Source organism: Neopsephotus bourkii, unplaced genomic scaffold (assembly GCF_033783945.1).
Source record: "Neopsephotus bourkii isolate Nb327-2 ecotype Australia unplaced genomic scaffold, CSIRO-AGI_Nbou_v1 NB_2, whole genome shotgun sequence".
Classification (NCBI taxonomy): domain Eukaryota; kingdom Metazoa; phylum Chordata; class Aves; order Psittaciformes; family Psittacidae; genus Neopsephotus; species Neopsephotus bourkii.
The window spans coordinates 965,174-988,372 of NW_026900519.1; the positions used below are offsets into that span (position 1 = coordinate 965,174).

The 23,199-nt window shown below is 50.7% G+C and overlaps 3 protein-coding genes across 3 annotated transcripts in view; 1 reads left to right on the forward strand and 2 right to left on the reverse strand.

The window, feature by feature from the left end:
- Positions 1–2,547, reverse strand: part of ARHGEF18 (Rho/Rac guanine nucleotide exchange factor 18) — a 45,411-nt gene extending 42,864 nt beyond the window's left edge. Inside the window, exon 1 of the mRNA XM_061353067.1 lies at positions 2,440–2,547. Within this exon, the coding sequence (XP_061209051.1) occupies positions 2,440–2,515 (76 nt within the window). The 5' untranslated portion in view covers positions 2,516–2,547. The remainder of the gene's footprint in view (positions 1–2,439) is intronic.
- PEX11G (peroxisomal biogenesis factor 11 gamma) overlaps positions 1–23,199 on the forward strand; it is a 343,872-nt gene that overhangs the window by 60,280 nt on the left and 260,393 nt on the right. The window lies entirely within an intron of this gene.
- Positions 11,350–23,199, reverse strand: part of INSR (insulin receptor) — a 50,057-nt gene continuing 38,207 nt past the window's right edge. Inside the window, exons 11-21 of the mRNA XM_061353182.1 lie at positions 20,142–20,413; positions 19,292–19,434; positions 18,480–18,639; positions 18,079–18,178; positions 17,763–17,830; positions 17,332–17,561; positions 16,890–17,000; positions 16,650–16,809; positions 15,756–15,885; positions 15,381–15,515; positions 11,350–13,281 (exon numbers count right to left, since the gene is read on the reverse strand). Of these exons, the coding sequence (XP_061209166.1) occupies positions 12,927–13,281; positions 15,381–15,515; positions 15,756–15,885; positions 16,650–16,809; positions 16,890–17,000; positions 17,332–17,561; positions 17,763–17,830; positions 18,079–18,178; positions 18,480–18,639; positions 19,292–19,434; positions 20,142–20,413 (1,864 nt within the window). The 3' untranslated portion in view covers positions 11,350–12,926. The remainder of the gene's footprint in view (positions 13,282–15,380; positions 15,516–15,755; positions 15,886–16,649; positions 16,810–16,889; positions 17,001–17,331; positions 17,562–17,762; positions 17,831–18,078; positions 18,179–18,479; positions 18,640–19,291; positions 19,435–20,141; positions 20,414–23,199) is intronic.

Below are 23,199 nucleotides of genomic sequence, written 5' to 3' on the forward strand. Positions count from 1 at the left end.
GAGGGCTCCCTGCGGCTGGCACCTCCACTGGTTGATGCTGGGCTGGCAGCATGTGGGGAGCTGAGCTGAGGGGATGCTGGGCAAGGGGGAGCTGCTGGGGGGGGCAAAAGGCGTTCGGGCATCAGGTGCTGGTGTGGTGAGCAAGGAAGGACCAGCGGGGACACACATAGGGAAGAGGCAGGTCCGGGGGGGCTCTGAACATCCCTAAGATCAAGGTTCGTATAGGAAGGCAAACCCTGGACCCCTTTGAGTCTCCTGGACTCTGTGTTCCAGAAGCACCCATGCTCCATTGAACCACGATGGTGAAGGGGACGGAGCATCACATCTCCCCAGGCGCTGGCAGCAGTCACCTCCACTGGAGCTGGGATGATGAAGTGACCCTTCCAAGAGCAGATGCTGTTTGCTTGAGGAGGACACAAAGCAGATTAGGGATTGCAGTTGCTTAATTCGCCTCTGGCCAGGAACCATAAAAGGTTATTGCTGCAGGGAGCAGCCTCAGCAGAGGAATTCCCAGGGCAGAGCTGGTCCCTGCGCACAAGGGGAGCTCTGCTGCTCTTTGCCAGGGCTTCCCTGCGGGCAAAACGTGATGGCTGGGCTCCTATGTGGGGAGGGAGGAAGGGAGCAGTGACAGGCACCAGCAAAGGGACAGTCTCGGGGTTGTGATGCTGTGGGGAGAGTGGGATCTGCCCCCCGGAGCTGGTTTGTCCCAAGGAAGGAAACTTCTGTGCTGCTGCAACTGGAGCCCTGGGACCTGAGTTTGAACACTTCCAGTTCGGACCTGGAGTCAAAACCTCCCTCCTGCAACCGCCTGATTCCCCTTGGCCAGGCTGGTCACTGGGGATGAGCCCATGGGGGTCCTGGCAGGAGCAGCATCAACGCACCCAGCGCTGGAACAAGCAGTGGCCCAGCCTCAGGGGCCTGTTCCAGTGCTCGGTGCAGGGTGATGCTGAGAGAGGGAACATGAGAGGAAACAGTGATGGGAGCGCTTCACCTCCTCCAAACATCAAAGCACCCTGCGTGTCCATGGGGGAAAGGCCACCCCAAACGTGGCGGGACAAAGGCACCGCTCGGTTCTGCTACGTGAAAAGCGATCCCAAGAGGAAGGAAGGAGCAGGGTGTGAGGGCATTTCCTGGCAATGGGGGGTAGAGGCAGTTGGGAAACCACAGAGAGCATCACGGGGCAAGAAACACACCCGGTGCCAGCTCCTCCTGGCCCTGCACCCGCTGCCCTTCACCTCCCACCCTGCCGGGTACCGGGGGCCATGGGCATCACTGCAGGTGCCAGAAGCGGATGCCCCAGTGGGCCCCAGTGCATGGGCGGGTGGCAGCGGTGGGGCTGGCTCCGGAGGGAGGAGGGGAGCAGATAAAGGTGCCCAGTGCCTCACACCCTGCACTGGCGGCTGCCTGCCTTATCACTGTGCATGGGGCCGGGCTTTGGGGCACCGAGGGCAGCGGAACGGGAGCAGGGGCCCGGTGAGGATGAGAGGGGTTCTGAGCCCCTCCGATGCTCTCCAAGGCACTGGGCAGCTTCCTCCGCAGCGCAAACCCCAGGGGCACAAAGTGCAGGTGGAGGAGAGGGCTCCACTGCCTTCGAAGCAGTGAGTGCCTGCCCTGGTTCGTGCCTCACCTGAGCCTGCCCAGTGAGCCCATCATAACCCCAGCACGGCACTGGGATGGCCCAGCAGGGCTCAGGGGAACTGCTCGGGGCTCCTCACAGATTAGCCCCTGCCTCCTGCTCTGAATGAATCCTCCTTTGACTGTTCAGCTCGGATCTGGGTCTTCTGCACATCCATATCGGAGGACAGCTTTAGGGGGTGAAGGCAATGAAGGATAAAGAGCATCGAGAGGTCTAACACCATAGATAAAGGTACCCAAAGGCCTGAGGGCGGTGTTTGCAGGCAGGGACAGCAGCCTCCACATCCTCCCGGATGCAAACATCTTCCCAGGCCTCTCAAGCCCCTCTTCCCAAGGCAGGGCACTGCACTGGGACTGAACTCACACCACTGCTGGCATCCCCATCCCTGCTGCCCACCCCAGCGCTGCTCAACCAGTGCCACACAAACCCCTCAGCTCGGGCTGTGCTGCGCACGCAGGGCTCTGCTCAAGGCACCGGAGGGATCCTGTCCCCAGCATCTGCTCAAGCACCAAACTCAACACAAGGCTCAGCCCTCGCTGGGCAGCCGCAGGCACCGGCACCTCCGTTGGCAGCAACGGAGCAAGCTGTATTACAAAACCAGGAGGCCGATGTTTAACCCATTACCCGGCTCCTCAAAGCCTTTCTTTGCCTTGAAAAGACGACGGAACGGGAGGAGAAGCGTTAACCGACACCCCAGCAGTGCTCCCTAGAGAGGGGTGCACCCACAGCCACGCTCTGCAGGGGGACCCAGGCTCTCCTGCCTGCCCTGCAGCAGCCCAGCTCCCTATGCACGAGGCCGTTACCTCTCTTAAAGGACCACCTCTTCTTCCAGCGCTTGGAGAACGACGGCCAGGAGTGGTTGAGCAGCGAGTCTGACATCTGGGAGCCGCGGGCACGGGGTAACCCCGGGCAGGGGCAGGAGGAGAGAGCTCGGAGCGCAGCCGGTGGAGAGCCCGGTGCGGTCTAAGGCAGCGCTGCAGGCGGCAGCCCAGGGGCTGCCAAGGGGGGAGTGCAGGAGCCAAGTGTTTTGTCAGAAGCATCAGCTGATGGGAGCTGTGGCCAGGGAGGGATTCCTGGTCCCTGGCGTTCCCACCTGCGTCCAGTGGCTTCCCACAGCAGGGCTGGGGAGGGGATGAGTGGCCCCGTAGCGCAAAGCAAGCCCTGAAGGCTGCTGGAGGCTTGTGGATGGGAGCAGAACAGGAGCTGTGTTCGCCGCAACCTCCTTCCCCTCTCTGGCAAAGCCTCCCTGCTCCATTCATGCTCTCAGCTGTCAGCCTGCCAAGCCAGCACCTTAAGGGCAGATCTGCAGGGGCATCACCTTCACCTTCAACACAGAGAAAGACTTGGTGTTTGCACCTCTGCATCAAGCACCATTGCAGAGCCTCTGCGAGGGAAGGCACAAGACCCTGTTCATCCCCATCAGCTCCCGTCCTGCAGCTCTCAGCCCGTCCCCATCCCCTGCCAAGGGCCCCTAACCCTACCCCTTCCCAGCTCTCCCGCACATGGAGGCGGGTGGGAGCTATCTCCAAACTGCTCCAAGAGATGAGACCCCTCACCCTGAGGTCTCCAAGCCCCTGCTCCCCATCAGCACGAACCCCATAGCCCAGGCTGGATCCAGGTTCCGCTCCCCACCCCTTGCTTACGGTGAAGCCGGGTTGGGAACAGCCACAGGCACCTCCATGGCGCGGTGGTGAAGAGCATTTCCCTCCCCTGGCCACAAACCCCACAGCATCGCCTGCCCAAAACCCTCCCCACATCCCCTCTGCTTCACCCTCCACAAGAGGCAGGGTGCGTGGTGCTGGGGTGGGCGGCTCAGAGCAGGATTGGGGGGACCCAGACCCCCGAACCCAGCACCGAGGCGTCCTTGCAAGCCTTTGGTGCTCATCCAGCCCTGATTAAACCCCGACCTTGCAGGCTGAGGCTCCCCAGCTCACACACACGCATGGAGGAGGCTGAATGCACCCAGGGCTTCCACAGAAGCTGCTTCCTCACCAGGAACTGGAGGGAGACAAGCGACAGCCCCAGGGCTCTTGGGTCGAGCTCCACTTACCCCGATGGCTGCGGGCATCGCGCTGGCATCACCGGCTCATCCCGATGCTGGAGCAGGGGCGAGGAGCAGCGGCTCAGGGGGGAAGCGGCACCGGGGCCTCCGGCTCCACGTTCTCAGCACTTCCCCTTTCCGATGGCACAAGCGCAGCCGCCTCCCTCATGCTGCAGCCCCGGGGCTCAGCTCCCGCCCTGGTAGGGTTTGGATGGGTCCTGCAGAGGCACCCGGGGGGGGACGCGGACCCAAAGCACCCGATGCAGGACCCCAAGAGCCACAGGACCAGCGATGGCTGCGAAGATGGAGCCTGCCCCGAACGGCTTCCTGCTCCCTTGTGGGCCTGCGCCATCGCTCACCGGCCCCTGCCTGCGGCTGCGAGGCCTCAGGGCTCCTCTTAACGCATCCCTTGTCTTTGCCCTCCTGGGCTGAGCTTGGGCAGCGGAGACCCCAAAGCCGAGCAGGTCTCAGTCCTACCTGGGGTGAAGCCATAGCGGAGCACAGGAACGCCGGTGCTGGCCACGTTCACCCGTGCAGGTGGGACACAGGCTCTTCAGCTCCCAAAGTGAGCACAAGCTCCGGTGCAGCCCTTCCCGATGATGGGCACAGGCTCCCCCATCCCAGTGCCCCGAGCACGAGCCCTATTGATGACAGGATCCGCTCACACTCCCGTTACACAGAGACGCAGCGTTGGCAACTCTCACCATAGCGATTACCCCCTGCTCCAGGGAACCATGAGAACAAGGAGAAATTAAGGTTCCATTTCTCCAAAGTGCTCAATTGGGATCAGAGATGGGGCTGCCCCGGCTGATGGATGGGGAGATCTGTGCCTCCCAGCCCACGTCTGGCGTGGTTTGGGGGTCACCGAAGCAGAGCTGTGCCCACAGCCTGGAGGAGGGATGCGGGGCAATGGCCCAGGGGCTGGCCGAGCCTCTGCAGCCTTTCCACAACAGCAAACCTACGGCAGCAAGTTCAAGTTGTGGGGCTTTGCTTGATGTTGCCCATTTGGATGCCCAGAGAACAAGCCTCAGCCACAAGAAGCAGCCCCAAAACATCTTGAAACAGCAGTTTGTTGCTCATTGTTCTCACAGTAACAGAAGTCCAGATGGGCTTAGAGAATTGCTCAGGTCCAGCTGAGTTCCTTGGTGTGCCCAAACCCTGTGGGGTAGCCAAGCAGGGCCAGCTCCGCATCCCTTGTTCCGAGGCATCAGCATCAGCACCATCACCTCCCACCTGCCCATCCCAGCCTTGGGCTGAGGAAACCCTCCCTGGAAGGCATCAGGGACAGGGGTGAGGGATGCAGTGAGGAATCCCCTGCACCCCGGTGAAGAAGCAGCACTTCCCACTACAAGACATCCACGCTGCTCACTTTTAGAGGCATTTATTACATGAGAGTCAATCAATTCCCAGGTCCGCTGAGGGCAGAGCTTCGTGTGGGTCTGTGTGTTCAGGTTGGACAGGGACAGAGCATCAGGAGGGCCATGAAGAGCCAAGGCTCTAGGAGCAGGACTGGGAGCTGAGCAGGTCACGCTGTGGCTGGACAGAGCCATGGGGAAGGAAATATTAAGTCAAACCTCACAGTTCCATCATTGGCGGTACCAGCAGCTCCTGCAGACATGGGCAGTGGTGATGCCAGGGAGCAGGACCACACTGGAGGCTTTTGCTTGATAGAAGAGGAACAAGTACAAGACGTGAGTGCTGGAACATGGAGAGGAGGAGGGAACCTCACCTCTATGGAGCAAGTTAAGGTCCAAGTTAGGAAGATTTGGCACCTCCAGAGCGGCTGCTGCAGAGCAGGAGGTGAGGCAGCTCCTGGTGCTTGTCTGCAGGAGCAGGATGAAGCCGATTCTCCAACTTGTGCTGTTCCAACTGCCTGTGCAGGAGCTGGTCCTGCCCTGGCCAGGAAGCCTGGCTCCACACTCACAGCAGAGATGCAGCTCCACATGTTAACATCAGAGATGCAGCTCCACACGTTACAGCAGAGATGCAGCTCCACACATTAACAGCAGAGATGCAGCTCCACACATCAACAGCAGAGATGCAGCTCCACATGTTAACATCAGAGATGCAGCTCCACACGTTACAGCAGAGATGCAGCTCCACACACTAACAGCAGAGATGCAGCTCCACACATCAACAGCAGAGATGCAGCTCCACACATTAACAGCAGAGATGCAGCTCCACAGGTTACAGCAGAGATGCAGCTCCACAGGTTACAGCAGAGATGCAGCTCCACACATTAACATCAGAGATGCAGCTCCACACGTTACAGCAGAGATGCAGCTCCACACATTAACAGCAGAGATAGAGCTCCACACATTAACAGCAGAGATGCAGCTCCACACATTACAGCAGAGATGCAGCTCCACAGTTTACAGCAGAGATGCAACTCCACACATTAACATCAGAGATGCAGCTCCACACACTAACAGCAGAGATGCAGCTCCACACATTAACATCAGAGATGCAGCTCCACACATTAACATCAGAGATGCAGCTCCACACATCACAGCAGAGATGCAGCTCCACACATTAACAGCAGAGATGCAGCTCCACACATCACAGCAGATGCAGCTCCACACATCACATCAGAGATGCAGCTCTCAATGATCCAGGTGGAAGGAATCCCTTTTACAGTGTTCCCCTGATGGCATCAAGCTGCTGGAACCCTCTGTGAGGCCAAGCCATGGGCCAGAGGAGTTCAACTGACAGATGTGTGTGCACATATATATATATATATATATATATATAAAATATAGACACCAATTTAATGCTTTCTGTGCGGTAAAGCAGCACTCGGTGCTGCACAGACAGAGACACGAACTGAACAGTTACTCCTGGATCATTTATTCGGCATGTTCATAGGAACAGTTAAATTGTTCAATCATCTGATGCAGCAAGACTTCTTTCTCCTTCATACCCAGCCATATTCCTGTACACGTCACTGCTTGGCTCACCGATGAAAACACTGAGAATACACCAAGGGGGAATGGTTTTGTGTCTTTTGTCCTCTTTGAGAAGCAGCTCCTGGCCCGTTTGATCCTTCCAGTTCAAACCAGAGGTATCTGCGACACTGTTTACTGGAACCTTTGACAGGCACAGAGCAAAGTGGGAGCAGCAAGGTTAAACAGAAGAAAACACCCCCAAACCATCACTGACCACGTACCTGAAACCATCTTGCATGCAAGCAGAAAGCATTTGGGGTTTTATGACTGTGTTTGATGAAGCTGATGTCCAGTACCCCCATCCATGCAGGTCTTGAACACAATCCACTTTTGATACTGCGGGGATAAAGCCATTCCCTAAAGCAAAAGGCAATGCTTTTCCTTTTGAAATATCTTTGCCTTTTAGATTGAGAAGTGGCCTTTCTGAAGCTCTCCTTCCACCAGTTTTCCATGGGACTCAGCTCTGGGAGCAGCACTTGGACACTAAGATCATAGAATCATAGAATAGTTCGGGTTGGAAAGGACCTTAAGATCATCCAGTTCCAACCCCCCTGCCATGGGCAGGGGCACCTCACACTAAACCATATTACCCAAGGCCTCATCCAACCTGGTCTTGAACACTGCCAGGGATGGAGCATTCCCAACCTCCCTGGGCAACCCATTCCAGTGCCTCAGCACCCTGACAGGGAAGAATTTCCTCCTTAGATCCAATCTAAACTTCCCCTGTTTCAGTTTTAACCCATTACCCCTTGTCCTATCACTACAGTCCCTAATGAAGATTCCATCCCCAGCACCCCTATAGCCCCCCTTCAGATACTAGAAGGCTGCTATGAGGTCTCCACGCAGCCTTCCCTTCTCCAGGCTGAACAGCCCCAACTTTCTCAGCCACTCAGAGGGTGGAAGTGCTGCTGGATGCTGCATTAACAGAAGAGCTTTGGTGCTGAGTCCAGCTCGGATCTCTTGGGTAATCAGCCCTGAGCTCAAGCTTACCGGTGACACTGGGACTTAACAGGGGCTGGGACACAAAAAGCAAGAGCATCTGTGCCCATGTTTAAACTCTACCGCTGGCTCCTCTTTGGGTACCAGAACCACCCCAGGGGCTCTGAATGGACCCGCTCCCATAGGAACCGTCTGGACTAAGAGAACTGCTCAGTACCATCACTTGGAAAACTGGTCTCAGACCAAAATCACTGCCAGAACCGGGCGGTTTTGCTGCTTGCAAATCAAAATACCCCAACCCCAAACAAACCAAGGCTGCAGGAGTTAATACCAGCTTTATTATACACCGTTTAAAAAGTCATTTCTCTGCCTGCCCCCTCAGAGCTCGCATTGTGCTGCAGGTGATCTGCCAGAACTGCAGGGATAAGTGCTTACTTTTGAGAAGGACAAGCAGGTTCGTGTTAAAAGGAAACACACATGGAACGACAGCAGGGTTGCTAAAAACGGTGGCTTTAGAACTGCTTTTGAACAGTCAGGTTCCTCCAGAAGCCAACTGTATGACTGGGCTTCGCTCTCGTGACAAGGCGAGAGGAACAGAACGGGTTGAACGCGTTAATGCTCTTACACCAACGCTCACGCACAGGATCCAAGCGGAGTTAACACAGAGCCAAGCAGAAGGTAATGAAAAAGGCCAAGTTCAGTTCAGTTCAGTTCATACAAACACCAACAGAGTCTTATTTCAGTTCTGATTGGAACTACATCTCCCTTTCAATCCATCCACCAGCTCTGTCCCTGGACCGCACGCACAGTGGCTCCTTGGCACAGGGTTCAGGATTCCCATCACAGCCATACCTGCAAAATCCTGGCTTCCAGGGAGGCTGGGACACAGCCAGAGGATCAGAGGGTTCAGCTGCAGCTTCTTGCTTGCTTCAGGCTCCAAACCCAACTCACACGGGTCACCGGAGCACCTAGCACAGCCTTGAGAGCAAGGTTTTCATATGGCACACAGATATTGTACTTCCTGACTCGTACGAGGGTCCAGTCTTGGCATCAGGAATCACTGCTCGCAGCGAGGGGCCAGGAACATCTCAGGGTCCATCTTTGTATCGCAGTGATGTGAAGAGGGAGCTCGATGGCCTCTCTCCTTCCCCTAAAATGGAGGCTCAAGAATAACCCCTCCAGCACCCTTCCTGCTCCTGTCTTTTCCCATTTGCCTTCATCATCGTTAGGTCAGGAGCACATTACATGACTTGGAGATCCTTCCAAAAGAGATACCAACATTATACACAACATACCAAAACGAAGCAAAGTGTCCCATCACTATAACACATATTCAGGAGAAAAGAGATACACTACCCATAAATTAAGAGTACCCTTCAGCATCCTCAAAGCAGCCTCTTCCACAGCAACACAGCTGCTTTATGACCCACAGAAAATACCTCGTGGCGGCGCAGTCTAGTTCCTACCACCTTTCCCAACCCAGTGCTGGCACAGAGTTTGTTATTAGCTCTTCTATTTTACAACACAACGGAGTATTTACAAGCAGCCAAGACAGACACGTTTCTAACCTAGCAGCCAAGCATCACGATGCTGCACTGCACTGCAAGAGAAGTACCAGGTTGACAAGAGGCGTTCAGGAAGCGGCCATTGAATTCAATGTGCAGCCCTCTCCCCTCTCAGGCTTCAAACATTGGCTCAGTGAAGATGCAGCAGAGCACAGGAACGCGCTCCTGTGCCTCCTGCTTCACTGGCTGGAGAGATGGGGAAGGTCTGGCTATATGGGGAACTCTCCCTATCACAAAGCTGCACAGAGGAGGCCACAGCTGCTCCTGCACAGGTTGAACCTGCGAGTGGGAAGTTCTCCATCCCAAGACCAGGCTGGATGGGGCTTGGAGCAAGCTGCTCTAGTGGAAGGTGTCCCCATGGCAGGGGTTGGAACTGGATGAGCTTGAAGGTCCTTTGCAACCCAAACCATCCTGTGATGTAGCCCTCCACAACACCGGGCACAGAGCAGCTTTCGTCTTGCACATGCAATCCCAACTGGTGCACAACCCCCAGTGTCTCTGAACAGGCATCAGCGAGATCCAAGTAGGGATTTTGGCATTCCCGGGGCGAGGATCATCCAACACAAAGTATCAGCTGCCAGCAGAGAGTAAAGGATTTTCCAGTGAGAGCTGGGCATTCCAGGTGATGCTCATTTATTCTTCCTAATTCTATAGGCGAGTGAGTGCCATCTTTAACAGCCACAGTGGCAACCACTAGTGTTTTCTGTCTTCAAACAGGGGAAACCCAGCATCCTCACCACTAGCACCACGCGCCCTTCCTCACCCTTGGCACAATGTAGGAAGGATGACTGGAATAAGCCTTACACACAGACTGAATCCAAAGCACCACCGGGTTCGGTGCAGCGACCACAGTGTCACAAACCGCGTGTCCACAGTGGGCCAACCCGTATCAGTGGAGGTTAAACCTAGACCCAATACAAGGTTCCAACGTTTTTATGTAGCAAAGATCTTCTATTCCCACAGTCAGGATTGTTGCAGCTTAAAAGGTTATCAAAACAAGGACACGCTGGGGAAGGCTTAGTTCTGGAGGTCAATCATACCTGTGCACAGCGACCAAGATACCCCAACCCAGCAGCATGGGGTCGTCAGTCCCAGCTCCACATTGGCCAATGCTGCTCCAGAAGGACACAGTCTATTCCTTTAGGTCATCCATTCCCTAAAATCCAAACATTTAAATGGCTCTTTTGCTCTCTTTGTTTTACATCAGAATTAAGAGGATGGCATCACAACATCAGATCCAAATCTGTAAATCGGTTCTTTCTTTCCTTTCCTTTCCTCATCACTAAACCAGTGATGAGCCCTTCTCCTACCCATTCCCTTCTCTGAATGGTCCCCTGTATTGGAATCAGCTGATACTGCTTTTCCCTGATCCACAATAGGCCCAGGCCAGAGTATTTAAACAGGTTTAAAGGTGCGTAGTAAAATGATCCTTAAGAAACACTGAGGTAGACTGCACCAGAACAGGACACAAATAATCCCAACCACATCCACTTGCCAAGAGTTTACAGATACAAATTTACACGTTCTGTGTGTTTAAGAAAGCAAATTGTCTGTTTTTTCTTTTTACAGTGTTTTATATATTAAAATAAATAAAAAAATTCTAATAAGAAAAACTTCTCTTCCTTAGAAAAGTGTGAGAATGTCTTCTTTTCTGCCGTGTAGCACAGAGCTGCTGAGCAGTTACTACTTTGTAAAGCAGAAGAAATGTAAACGAGGCCTTCTGAAAGCAAAGGTTCTTACCCATGGCTGGACCATGTACCTTCCACCTAACCTTGTGAGCAACCTGCACCCTCCCTCTTTGTCCAAACCAACCAGATGCAACCACCACAGAGGCCCAACGGCTCACAGTGGTGCACAAAGCCCATCATCCTCCCCTGATGCTGCAGTGGAGTGGGCTCAGGTTCCCCTTTCGTCTGCTTGCAGGGAGGAATCAGGAGCACCACCCAGGCTGGAATAAGAAGCCATACACCAGCTCCATGTCCCCACTCTCACAGGGTCAGGAGAACCTTATCTTCTCCTGGCAGAGAGCACAAACCAGCTCTTGGGCTTCTCCAGAAGGAGAAGGCAAGGACTGAGCATCTCCCTCCCCTTTTCAAACACCTCCTGAATGACAAGGGCCTGCGACATCGATCATCTTCACTTCTTGCTTTAGCACTTCTCCCTGCTAGCACGCTCCCCCACCACCACAAGACACATTGAGTTTCACAATCATTTCCCAACACCTTATGCTGACCAGCTCGGTCTTTTATGCAAAGAGCAGCAAAACAAAGCACAGTCCAGAAGACAAAAGCTGACATCCCGAAGAGCTGCAAGCGGCCTGGGCAGGACACAGGGAATCCAAGGGAAACACGGGAGGTCTGCAGGCAGCACCAGGCCAGACGCCCGAACAGCAGCAGGTGGGCAGCACGCAGCTGACCACAGTCCCATTCAGCTCCTGCTTCACGTGCAGAGCCAAGAGCCTCGAGCTCTCCTGCTTTGGATTGGCTTTAGTGTCTCTTTTTAAGGTCAGAGTTCTCGCTCGTCCCCTCTCGCTGGCTGTTTCTGCAGCACAGAAGGCAACACAAAGGACATGGGGGCAAAGGGGTAGCAGGGCTCGGGCTTGGGGATGTTCTGGTGTCATTCAGCCCTCACCAACCAAGTGAAGTCCCAACTACTTCATCTCAGGGCTTCAGCTGGAGCTGGCTGACTGCACTGTATAAATCATGAAACTGTATTATAAAGCTTTGTCAAGTATAAACTTAACGTGTGCTTCATAGCTCCTAAAAGGGTAATGGGCTAAAATTAGTTCATTCTGAAATCTTTGGACCACTTTAAGACCAAACAATCCCCTAAATTATCCCCTCCCCGAAAGGATCATAAACAGTCAATAATTTATATGAAGTTAAAACTTAAACTCAAGATATTCTTAAATATGTTACAACAAACAATATATATACTCAATGCTGTAAGGACAGAAAACTCCGCTCTCAGAGAGGGCAGGGGACTCCAACTCCGTTTGGTCTTGAAAGGTACCCACAAATCTCAGATTTCTGCTCCTTTGGCTCCCAGCACATTTTCCTCATTTTTTTTTTTCCTTGTCTTTTAATGAGAGAAAACCTACTCCCAAGAGTCCTCAGTATAAAAATAATCTGTTTGGGATTCAGTCACTCCAGGGAAATGGGAAAAAAGAGAAGTAGACGCTTCCGAGAAGAGGAAAGCTTCTGTGAGAACATACAAAACTTATGTACAAAACCCCAGAGGTGTATATTTTGCTATACATATACACCCCACATATATATACTGCACACACAAACGCACGCACCCCTGGGATTTAACCCATTGAAAAAGTATGAAAGCAGCAGCTATTGGTCAATCTGAGGATCTGGTGCGTCCGTCTGATGTGTTGAATCCTTCAGCTGTAGTGAAGAGAATGCCTGAAAGCCTGGAATTTGACTGGAAATGCTCTTGTCCTGCAGTTTTGTTCCGCACTGTAGCTCAGATACCAGCATGTTTCACGTCTCTTGTTGGCAAACGTGGAGGCTCCTCCTTCAGATGAACGTACACGGTGGCTTCCTGTTTTGAAACCATGGTTACAGAGGGACAGCAGCCATGGAAACCTCTCCATTTATGTTCACAGATAAGTCCACTGACAGCCAGTCAACTTGGCAAAAGAAAGGTAATAATAAAGTATTAATCATAAGATGATTAAAAATCTGACGAGTTCATAGATGTGTGTCATACACTGTGGCAGCAATAACAAGAGTCCTGAGATCTGTGGAGGGGAAAAAAGCAGACACAACCCTTGGGCCAAACAGGAAGCGTTAGGAAGGGCTCGACCTGGGCATGGAGAGAATCCGTCCATTTTTCTTGCCACCGTTCATGTGAGTGTAAGGTATGTGCTCTTCATAGTTCCCCTTGAGGGCCATGGAGGGTCCATTGTCCCGACCCAGGACTTTGTCCCTCTGTGAGTACGAGGAGGGATCGAGGGGAATGCTCTCCATGTTCTCAAAGTCCATCTCATACTCCTCTGTTTCCAGAGGTTTGTTCTCCTCACTGTAGAAGAACGAGACCTCGTGGAAGCTGGGGTGCAAGTCCTCCTTCAGCATCTCAATGATCTCGATGAAGGTGGGGCGCATTTTGGGGTTGTACTGCCAACACATCTGCATCAGGCTGTGCCTAGATCGGGACAAACACAGGGTCAGAGGGAGGAAGAAACAATTCAATGTAGGCAGGGCTGGCACAGAGCAAGGTTGGTGTCCACATCAGACTGCCCACCCCCCCATGCTACTCCTTCAATACTCTGAGTTGTTTATCATAGAATCATGGCATGGCTTGGGTTGGAAGGGACCTTAAAGCTCATCCAGTTCCAACCCCTGCCACAGGCAGGGACTCCTTCCACTGGAGCAGCTCCAAGCCCCTGTGTCCAACCTGGCCTTGAGCACTGCCAGGGATGGGGCAGCCACAGCTTCTCTGGGCACCCTGTGCCAGCGCCTCAGCACCCTCACAGGGAAGAGCTTCTGCCTAAGAGCTCAGCTCAGTCTCCCCTCGGGCAGGTTTAAGCCACTCCCCTTGGCCTGACCCTACAGGCCCTTGTCCAAAGCCCCTCTCCAGGTTTCTTGTAGCCCCTTTAAGGGGATCTCTGTATTTGCCTGTTGCTCCTGGGGCTCGTTTTTCTCTGTTTCTCTGTCTAGATCAAAAATTCCTTCCAATTCCTCCAATTGTTCTGAACTTGGCTCCCGAAGGAAACGGGGCTGCGGTTCACATGCTCTCTGTGTGCACACACACACTTAGAGCCAGGTCACAACTTTTTAATTCATTCCATTTTAATTTTAACTCTGCCTGAAAGATAACAAAGCTCCTAAAGCTCCAAGGAAAACGGGAGGCTGTGCAGAGGACAGAGCTCCTGTCAACATCCCACCCAGAAGAACAGCTGCAGCAAGAGGTCGTATGTTATCAGACACCATGGAGAACGAACTTACAAGTACAAATAAAGTTTCAAAGTGGAGTTTGTTGCTGCCCATGAGAGATAAATGTCCAGGACAGGAGGTTTTTTTCATGAGGATATTCACAAAACATGTTTATTTTTGACTCTGGAAGCAGGCCGGGGTGAGAGGTTACCAGAACCTGCACGTTACTATCAGCATCCTCTGTTCCAGCCATGGCTCCTTCCCTCTCTGCTGCACATTGCTTCAGCAGTGTCTCCTCAAACCCTTCTGACAAACATGCTGGCTCAGGTTAAACACTGAGGAACAGGATTGTTCTAATTCCTCTGCCAGGAGTTTAGGGAGCACCTGGGTAAGCACAACAATCCTTAGCCCTGGTGCAGGAGAGTATCTGGCTTCAGTTTGTAATCTCTGTGAGGTGTTTTTTACTGTCTTCACCCATGCCCTCTGTTCTCCCTAACCCTGCAGGCAGCCTGGCCTTGTGCTCTTGGTGGGGCAATGAGCCTGAAACAGGAATGAACAGGCCTTGGACAGGAGGTACAAAGGGCTCACTTAAAGAGGGGAGATTTAGGATGGATATAAGGAAGAAACTCTTTACTGTGAAAACTGTGAGGCACTGGAACAGGCTGCTAAAGGATGCTGTGAATGCTCCATCTTTGGCAGTGTTCAAGGTCAGGTTGGACACGGCTTGGAACAACCTGGTCTAGTGGAAGGCGTCCCTGCTCACGGCAGGGGTTTGGAACCAGATGATCCTAAGATCCTTTCCAACCCAAACCATTGCATGATTCTATGATAACCAGCTCTTGGCTCAGCACAGTGTTCTCCTGCCTCTCCCTCTTCATGAGCCAACACTGGATTTCTGAAAATGGGTGGTAAGAAGTGGTTGTAATTCTTAAGACTACTTATGTGCTATACAGAGATGAACTACAGAAAACCTCAGCAGGCCTTGGATTAACAAGATGCTCCCTTGCAGCCTCAGTAGCCACGTGCCATAAACTGCCACCCACTAGTCCAGAGTGGAGGAAGAACATTTTGTTTGGCCAAGCTGATACAGTGCTTACTTGTATTTTAAGCTTTTCCTGTCCTTTGTATTTCCTGCTCTTGAATCTGTACTCACAAAGTAAGGTCCAAGTTGGTTTAATTTCCCTTCTAGTGAAATAGGCTGGTTCAGGTCTTTATTTCCTGGCTCACTAAGGATGACACTGGTTGAATTTCTGCTCACTGAAGTCTGGTTTGTTCCTCCCCCACAGACAAGAGGAGAAGAGGTGACACATAGGCCACACTTTAGCTAAAGAGTGCAGCTTGGTTGGTTGTCCCTTGCTTAGTACTTACAGCCTCTCCGGGCAGTTGTCTGGCTGATCCAGGTATCCTCCATCCATGACAAACTTTAGCACCTGCTCGTTGGAGAGTCCCTGGTATGGCTGCTCTGCCAAACTGCTTATTTCCCAAAGGACAACACCAAATGACCTAAGGAAAAGAGAAGGCTCCTGGTGAGAATAAAACATCCTGCAGGTCTACAATTGATATTGTCTTCTTTTGGAGAACGTGTAAAAGACACCACTGTAGTTTTATGGAGAGGGCTTCCAAACAATGTTTTTGGTTTGGCTGTACTCTGAAGAAGTCAGCAACTCACAATTTGTGTTAACACTGTGTTAAACTGTGAGCTCTTGAGCTGGAATCTATCTGAGATTGCAGAGGACAACTTACCACACATCGGAATAAGCAGTGAAAACACCATCCTTCAGTGATTCCGGTGCCATCCACCGCACAGGCAGCAGTCCTTTGCCTCCTTTGCGGTAATAATCCGTCTCGTAGATATCTCTGGTCATGCCAAAGTCTGAGAAGAGCAAAGGGGATGTGTTAAACATCTCTCTTATACTGTGCAACATCTCCAGATGGCTGCTGCCCTCCTTTTGTGCCAGGCTATTTTCACACACCCAGCAAGCCTCCTATGGCCCAACCTGCAGTCATCTCTCACCTCACAATCAACATCCAAAACGTCTTCCTTTCCCTGCATCTTTCCTCTCCAGAGCCACAAGTTAAAACCTTTAGTGACACCCTCTATTCTAAACATTATTGTTAGTCATCCTCTTTAAGCAAACCAGAGGTCTCCTTGCCCTGAAGTTCCACTGCCTTGGGCATAAGTTCAAAGAGGTCTGAGAAACCACCATGCTGTGGGGATTTGGTTTACTTGTACATGTTGTATTTACTTATTTCTAAAAAGGTTTGGGTTGAAAACTGGTTCTTGTGGAAGATAAATGACTTTTAAGGGCACCCGACCTATTGATAGGATTATGAACACTTGGCTTGTTCTACAGAGCACCTTCTTTGTCATAATTCTCATGAAAGCAAAGAACAGTGAGATAACCCCTGGCAGCTTAGGCTGGAAAGGCAATAAACGTTTTGGGTAGAGGTTTGAGAATAGAGAAGGTGAGAGAAGCTGCTCTGGCACTAAAGGAGATGACGTTCTTACTAAAGTCCATACAATTCTTGCTGCATTTCCAGAGGTAGCCAGTGAACATCATCTCTGTTTGCCACATGTGTCTTGGGTTTCACACAAACATGCCCCCCAGAATAGTGTTCTGGTGACACACTACGTACCTCCAATTTTGACAGTGAAGTCTTCTGCAACCATACAGTTACGAGCTGCAAGATCCCTGTGAACAAATTTTTTGGCATTCAGATAGGCCATGCCATCAGCAATCTCTGCAGCCATCTGGATCATTTCTCTCAGCATCGGTGGTGGACGACCGGGGTTATTCTACAATAAAGAAAGAAGGAGTAAACCTCAAATCAAGTTACTCCGTGGCACCACACGCTCCCATCTCTCCTTGTCTTTACCTCAGCATCAGGTCTTAAAGAGCGAAGGTAACTTTTCAAATCTCCATGTGCCATTAACTCCATGACCACCAGAGTAGGTTGCCCTTTGGAGACTACCCCGAGGAGGCGAACCTGGAAAATAAGTGAGGAATTCCCTCAAGGTTGTGTCCAAACACACCAGGCAGGGTCCAGCTTGAAAAGAGGGCTTGGAGGAAAAGCAAAACCCCTGAAAAAGAGCTCAGAACAGCACTACAAAGCCTTGTCATGCTGAGAAGTTTTGAAAGAGCAAACATGAAATGATGCAGGCAGATGCATTTTATGGAACATGACCTGGAAAGCTCTTTTAAATCGACTGGTTCCACAGACTGGCTGCTTTTGTCAGCTGAACATCAGGCTCTGAAAGCACTAAAGCACTATTAGTAATGGGACTTGCTGATCATCTGAGGCACCCCGTGGTGCTTACCACATGATGGCAGCTGAAGCCTTTCATCACAGAAGCTTCATTTAAGAACTCGATGCGCTCGCGGAGGCTGGCTGATTCGTTCACAGTTTTCACAGCTACTCGAGTCTCCGGCTCTCCCTTCACTATGTCCTTGGCAATTCCTTCATACACCATCCCGAAGGAGCCCTGTCCCAGCTCTCGGAGGAGAGTGATCTTGTCTCGTGGAACCTCCCATTCGTCAGGGACATAGACTGTTGAGCAAAGGGAAATGTTTCTGAATTGAGCAACCATCTTTTGAAAGACCTTTCTGTAGCAGCCTTGTTCAGCACTGCCACAGGATACTATGTGTGTAAGACTAGAAAACCTCATGAAGACAATGCCAATCCCATATTGCTGCACTGTCTCAATGGCCACCCAAGCAGTAAGTGCAAAAAAGCCCTCATTGTTCTCACCATCACTGGCGCTCAGATATTCAGGGTTAGAGGATGCGTAGAGTGGTCCAGTTGGTCCTTCGGTTTGCCTGGAAGAGACACAAACTCTTCAGCACATTTGCAGCCTTTGACACGTTAGAAGGCAGTCTGATTAATTCCCAAAGCAGGCAGCAAATACAGACTGCCCCAAAGGCACAAAACATTTCCTCAATGAAATTCGTGTGTTGCAACCATTATCTAAATTAGAAAATAAACAGACTTACTCCCAAAAGACAAACAAAAGCTTTGGGGAGAAGTTTTGCTTGTTCTGCTGAAAACAAGATAAAATTGCACTCACCTCTTTTTCACAAGCACATAAGCAGCTCCAATAATTCCAGCAATAATGATGGCAAAAATAATCGGCACAATTATAACTGCAATATTAGGCTGAGCATTCACTAAGAGAGAAAGAGAGAGATGGAGTTATTACACATGTCCAAAATCCAAGCCTATTCCTCAGTACATCCCCCCTCCTCCTTGAATAAAGTGGAACAAACAGAAAACTAGAGGCTATTTTAGATACAGAACACAGAGCTGGTCAGAATGAGACCTCATGAAGCAAAGCCACATGAAGTAGCTGTATAGCCAGTATTTTATGACCCCCCTCTTTTCTCTGTGCGCTGCTCGCTAAACCCCCATCCTCCCAAAACAACCTGTGTTTCTATCAGGAATTAAATACTGAAAATAAAATGAACTCACAGTAATCAGCCACATAAAAATAGGTGGGTTCTGTCCATGAACCGTTTCCAGCCAGCGATGTAGCTCGGATACGGACACTGTAGTTTCCAGGCTGCAGTCCACGGAGTTTACAGCCCTGCTCACTGGCAAAATGCTTACGGGACACGCAGTAGTGAGCTTCCTGAGGAGGAGGGAAGAGGAAGGCTGCACACGCTACCTCTGCAGTGACCCACAGCCCTGCAATAGCACCCAAGGATCCCCACCTCGCCTCCTTGCCTGGCAAACGCACACAAACAGAGCTTTCACATCCTCAGGGCTACTCCAATATGTCCTGGATTTGCATTTTACAGTTTAGTAGTTCACATTACAGTGAGCATGTGCCATTTACTGGCCTAGAGCTCAGCCCTGAAACCTGACCTGGGCTGGCAAGCCCTGCTGCCCACAGGCTGCTGGCATTCAGGGCTGCCCACCACAGCTCTGCCTGCTCAAGGCTTTCTTCATTTCTCTAAACTTCAATTTAGCCCCATGGTTTCTGTCCTTCTGTAAAATAAAATCCCAAAGAAAAACCTCCATGCAGAAAGCTGGCAAACTGGATAAGCTTATTTGGCAAACTGGAACCACAGACCTTTAATCCTCTGTGTTGCCTCAGATAGACTTCCAGATGATACAAAATCACTAATGAAGTTTTATGTCACCTTGGTTCACGCACAAGGAAGCCAGAGAGGACAGAACACCATAAGCATGCGGGCTGTTAAAGACTGAACAGTCCCGCACTCCCAGGTGGATCCACTTCTCCAAATATGCTGTGCTAAGGAACAAGCAGAAATTCTCACCTCTGTCTCCCCAAGACGTCCATAATTCACTTCATACAGTACAATAAGACCATTTGGCTCCTTTGGTTCTTGCCACTTCAAGTGCACGGTGTTTTTTTCAACCAGTTCATGTGTAACTGAACCGACGATGTCATCAGCCTTAGCTAGAACCAAGTTCATGATAATAATAGTTTTACTTTATGTCTTCAGAAAAATTCAAAGCTGCCAATAGTTCATAGAATCACAGAATAGTTTGTGTTGGAAGGGACCTTAAGATCACCCAGTTCCAACCCCCTGCCACAGGCAGGGACACCTTCCATTAGAGCAGCTTGCTCCAAGCCCTGTCTAACCTGGCCTTGAGCACTGCCAGGGATGGGACAGCCACAGCTCCTCTGGGCACCCTGTGCCAGTGTCCCACCACCCTCAGAGGGAAGAGCTTCTGCCTTATATCTAACCTGAACTTCCCCTGTTTAAGTTTGAACCCATCACCCCTTGTCCTATCACTCCAGTCCCTGATGACGAGTCCCTCTCCACCATCCTTGTAGGCCCCTTCAGATACTGGAAGCTGCTCTGAGGTCTCCACACAGCTTCTCCTCTCCAGGCTGAACAGTCCCAATGTTCTCAGCCTGTTTTCATATGGGAGGTGCTCCAGCCTCTGATCATCTTTGTCCCCCCCCTCACTCCAACAGCTCCATGCCTTTCTTATGATGGGGACACCAGAACATATTATTCATCCATTATCCTTTCGTATCAGGACATACAGATAGCAGCAGTCCTACACAGTGTTTCCGTACTGCAGCTGGCTCCCATAGGAAAAGCAGCATTCTGTGATCAGCCACCAGCCCAAAGCAGAGCTCAAGAAGAGAATTACCTTCTGGCATGGTCCTGGCACTGACATATGCTGCAACGCTGCATCGGGATTCCTGTGCATCGTGGTTACAGGCGTGCAGCTCAATGCGGTACCCAGTGAAATGCCGCAGGCCTGAGATCACCAAAGACTCTTTAGACTTCACCTTTTCAAAAGGTTTCTGCTCCTCTGCGTTCTCCAACTGTGCTGCAGAGTTGTTGGGAGAGGACGCGATGGTGGGTATCACCACAGTGGCATTTGCCACAGAGCCAAGGTCTCTTCTCTTTCTTGATGGCCTGTTAAGTAATACAGGTTACAACATTTGTTATGGCCAACATCGACACATTCATCTGAAAAGGAAGAGTTAAAACAGCTCAGAGTGTCACTGAAAACTCAAATTCAAGTCTTGTATTTGCAATGCAACAGAGATTCAGCATTCATCCTGCACAACTTCATACAGGATAAAAGCCCCCCCCCAAATAAATCCAAGTCTGAAGTATTTTCTTGAGAATTCAAGTTCAAGATCCTCCCAGCTGAACACAACTTTATCAGGTTGCCTCACAGGTGCCCTGGACAGTGTTGTGATGCTTTGGAGTTTATCTCCTGCACATTCTAGCTCTCAGTAAGTGAGGCCATGCCCCAACTCCACTGATCTCAGATGTGCCACATGCTCCAAGCGTCATAAACTTGCCTGTATAAAGTGTAAGACCAGTTCCACAGCTCATTGGAATACATCTGCCATTCAGAACCCTAAGGCTGAATCTAGATAGATAGATAGATAGATAATTTTAGCCTTTTCCTGAGGGACCAAGGCTAGTACGTTCCTTTCAACAGGCACATTTAAATCTCACAGATTCAGATTAGGTGTTAGTGGTGAGGCTTTGTTTAACCAAACACTGCCTCTCAAATCACTGCACAGCAGTCTTTTGCAGTTGTAAAACCAGAGCTGGCAGCGTGATCCTGTCAACTCCCCTGCTCCTGAGTGAGGAGCCAACTTCAATGTCAGAGTTTGTCAGTACATAAACAGAGTAAATCCAACTGAATTAAGAACTATTCACAGATTTCATTTTCTTGGGGAAAAACCAAACAAACAAAACAAGCACCAAGCCAAAACTCCTCATTCTAACACTTTATGCTCTGCCACACATTCACCACGAGGAATTCCAGGTTGGGAACTCACCACCGTGGTTCATCAGTGGTCGTATTGTGTTACACAAAAGGAATCAATGCCATTTGAAAACTGGACCATGTATTTTAAGGTGATGATGATCTTTTTTGAGTGTACACGTGCGTGCAGCTATTAAAGGGTACAAAGAGTGACCTGAACTGAACCCACACTTGAGGCATCTCTAGTCTCTAAAAATGTAACAAGCTGCTGAAGCAAATCTTTGCTGCTGAACTGAACTTTCCACTGCCGCCCTCTGAGAACCAGGCAAATGATTGGCCAACTCCTACAGGGAGCTGCGTGGATTCAGGCTTTGACTGCAACCCCCAGCTCCATTCCCTCCTCCAGCAGCAAACGCAACCAGCTGGAAAGCAGATTTGAAGTTTTCCTCCAACTAAACATCAGGTGGTACCCAACAACGTAAGCACGTTCATCCACCTGATGAAAACGCAGGATGCCAAAGGCAGGTTCAGCACAGCACATGTCAGTTTGTAGTTTTCTCTTTCTCTATCACTAATTAACTCATTCTGGAGCTGCTGTTCATCTCAGTTTTTGCACTGTTCTGTACAATGTCCCCTAACAATGGAGCAGAGTTCAGAGCCCTGGGGCTGGGTCATGCCACCTTCCTCCTCTGGAAGGATTCTTTACGGTCAAGCAGAACCTTGTTTGGATGTCAAAGGAAAGCTACAGGCCTCTGTTTACAAAGTGTGGATTCAACTGCTCCTCCTGTTTAAGAGAATTTTGGTTTTCACAAGTAAAACAGTAATTCAAGCACTGATGCAGCACAGAGTAAAATGCAAGAAAAACTTCATCCTTCTCAAGTAACAGAAAGCAAGGAAAACTTGTGAAGCTGTAATCCCTAATCTTCTCATATTTATTATCCTGCATTTGCAGCAATCTTCCAGGCAAATTCCCTGCATTTTCAAACATTTGATGCTTTCCCATTGTTGTTCCAGTGCGATTTTCATTATGGCCATTTCAGTAGTTCCAATGACCTTCCCCCTGTGAAATACCAGATTCAGATCTTGTTCATTCTGTAAGTCACTAATATTTGTAACAGCATGTGTGTGACACAGGGGATGAAGATAGAGAGCAGAGATTGCTTTTTCTGCAGCAGTGATGTTGCAGAGCACACATTAACATCCTAAATAGCAGCCATTCAGTTCCCCTCTACCTCTCAGGACTTCCACTACTTCTGAAATCTTCCCATGCTTTCCACAGCATGATTGAGGGTTGGAAGTACCCTCTAGAGATTGTCTAACCTGACCTCCTCACAGCAGGGGCAGCTAGAGCAGCTTGCTCAGGACCTCTTCGGGTCAAGATCTGAATACCTCCAGGGATGGAGACTCCAAAACCTCCCTTAGCAACCTGTTCCAGTGGACAATCACCTGTTTGTTCCCATCAGTGCAAAACTTGTTCCAATGGAACAGCAAATAACAAAAGAAAGAAGAAACAAAGCATCAGCTTCTGATGGCCACTTTGTTCAGCTACAGAGGGAGGTGACAAAGGACGTGGTGCAGAAATACCTGCTGGCTCTCTGGAGGTGGGTATGGCAAGAAGCATTTAGAAACCTCTAGTTTGCCTTGCCAGTGCCAGAGCCGATTAACCCATAAGACATGAAATAGTATCTCCTGCAGCAGCTAATGAACCATGTGCATAGGGGAAGGAACAGCTTCTGTGGTTTCCAGAGGGGTTCTCAACAAGTCAAGTAAGATCAGATCTGGACTAAGGCAGTGTGGCAGATCCTCATACAGCCTGGATACTGCACAGGGATCAGATAGCTGGGAACAGCACAGGAGGAGAAAAATGGCACATGAAAAACAAGGAGAGAAGACATCGGGTGAGTGACTTCTCAACTGCTCTGTCCTGCTCCCTGCCATCTCATATTCCCTGCTGGCCTCATCTGTGAGATTCCTC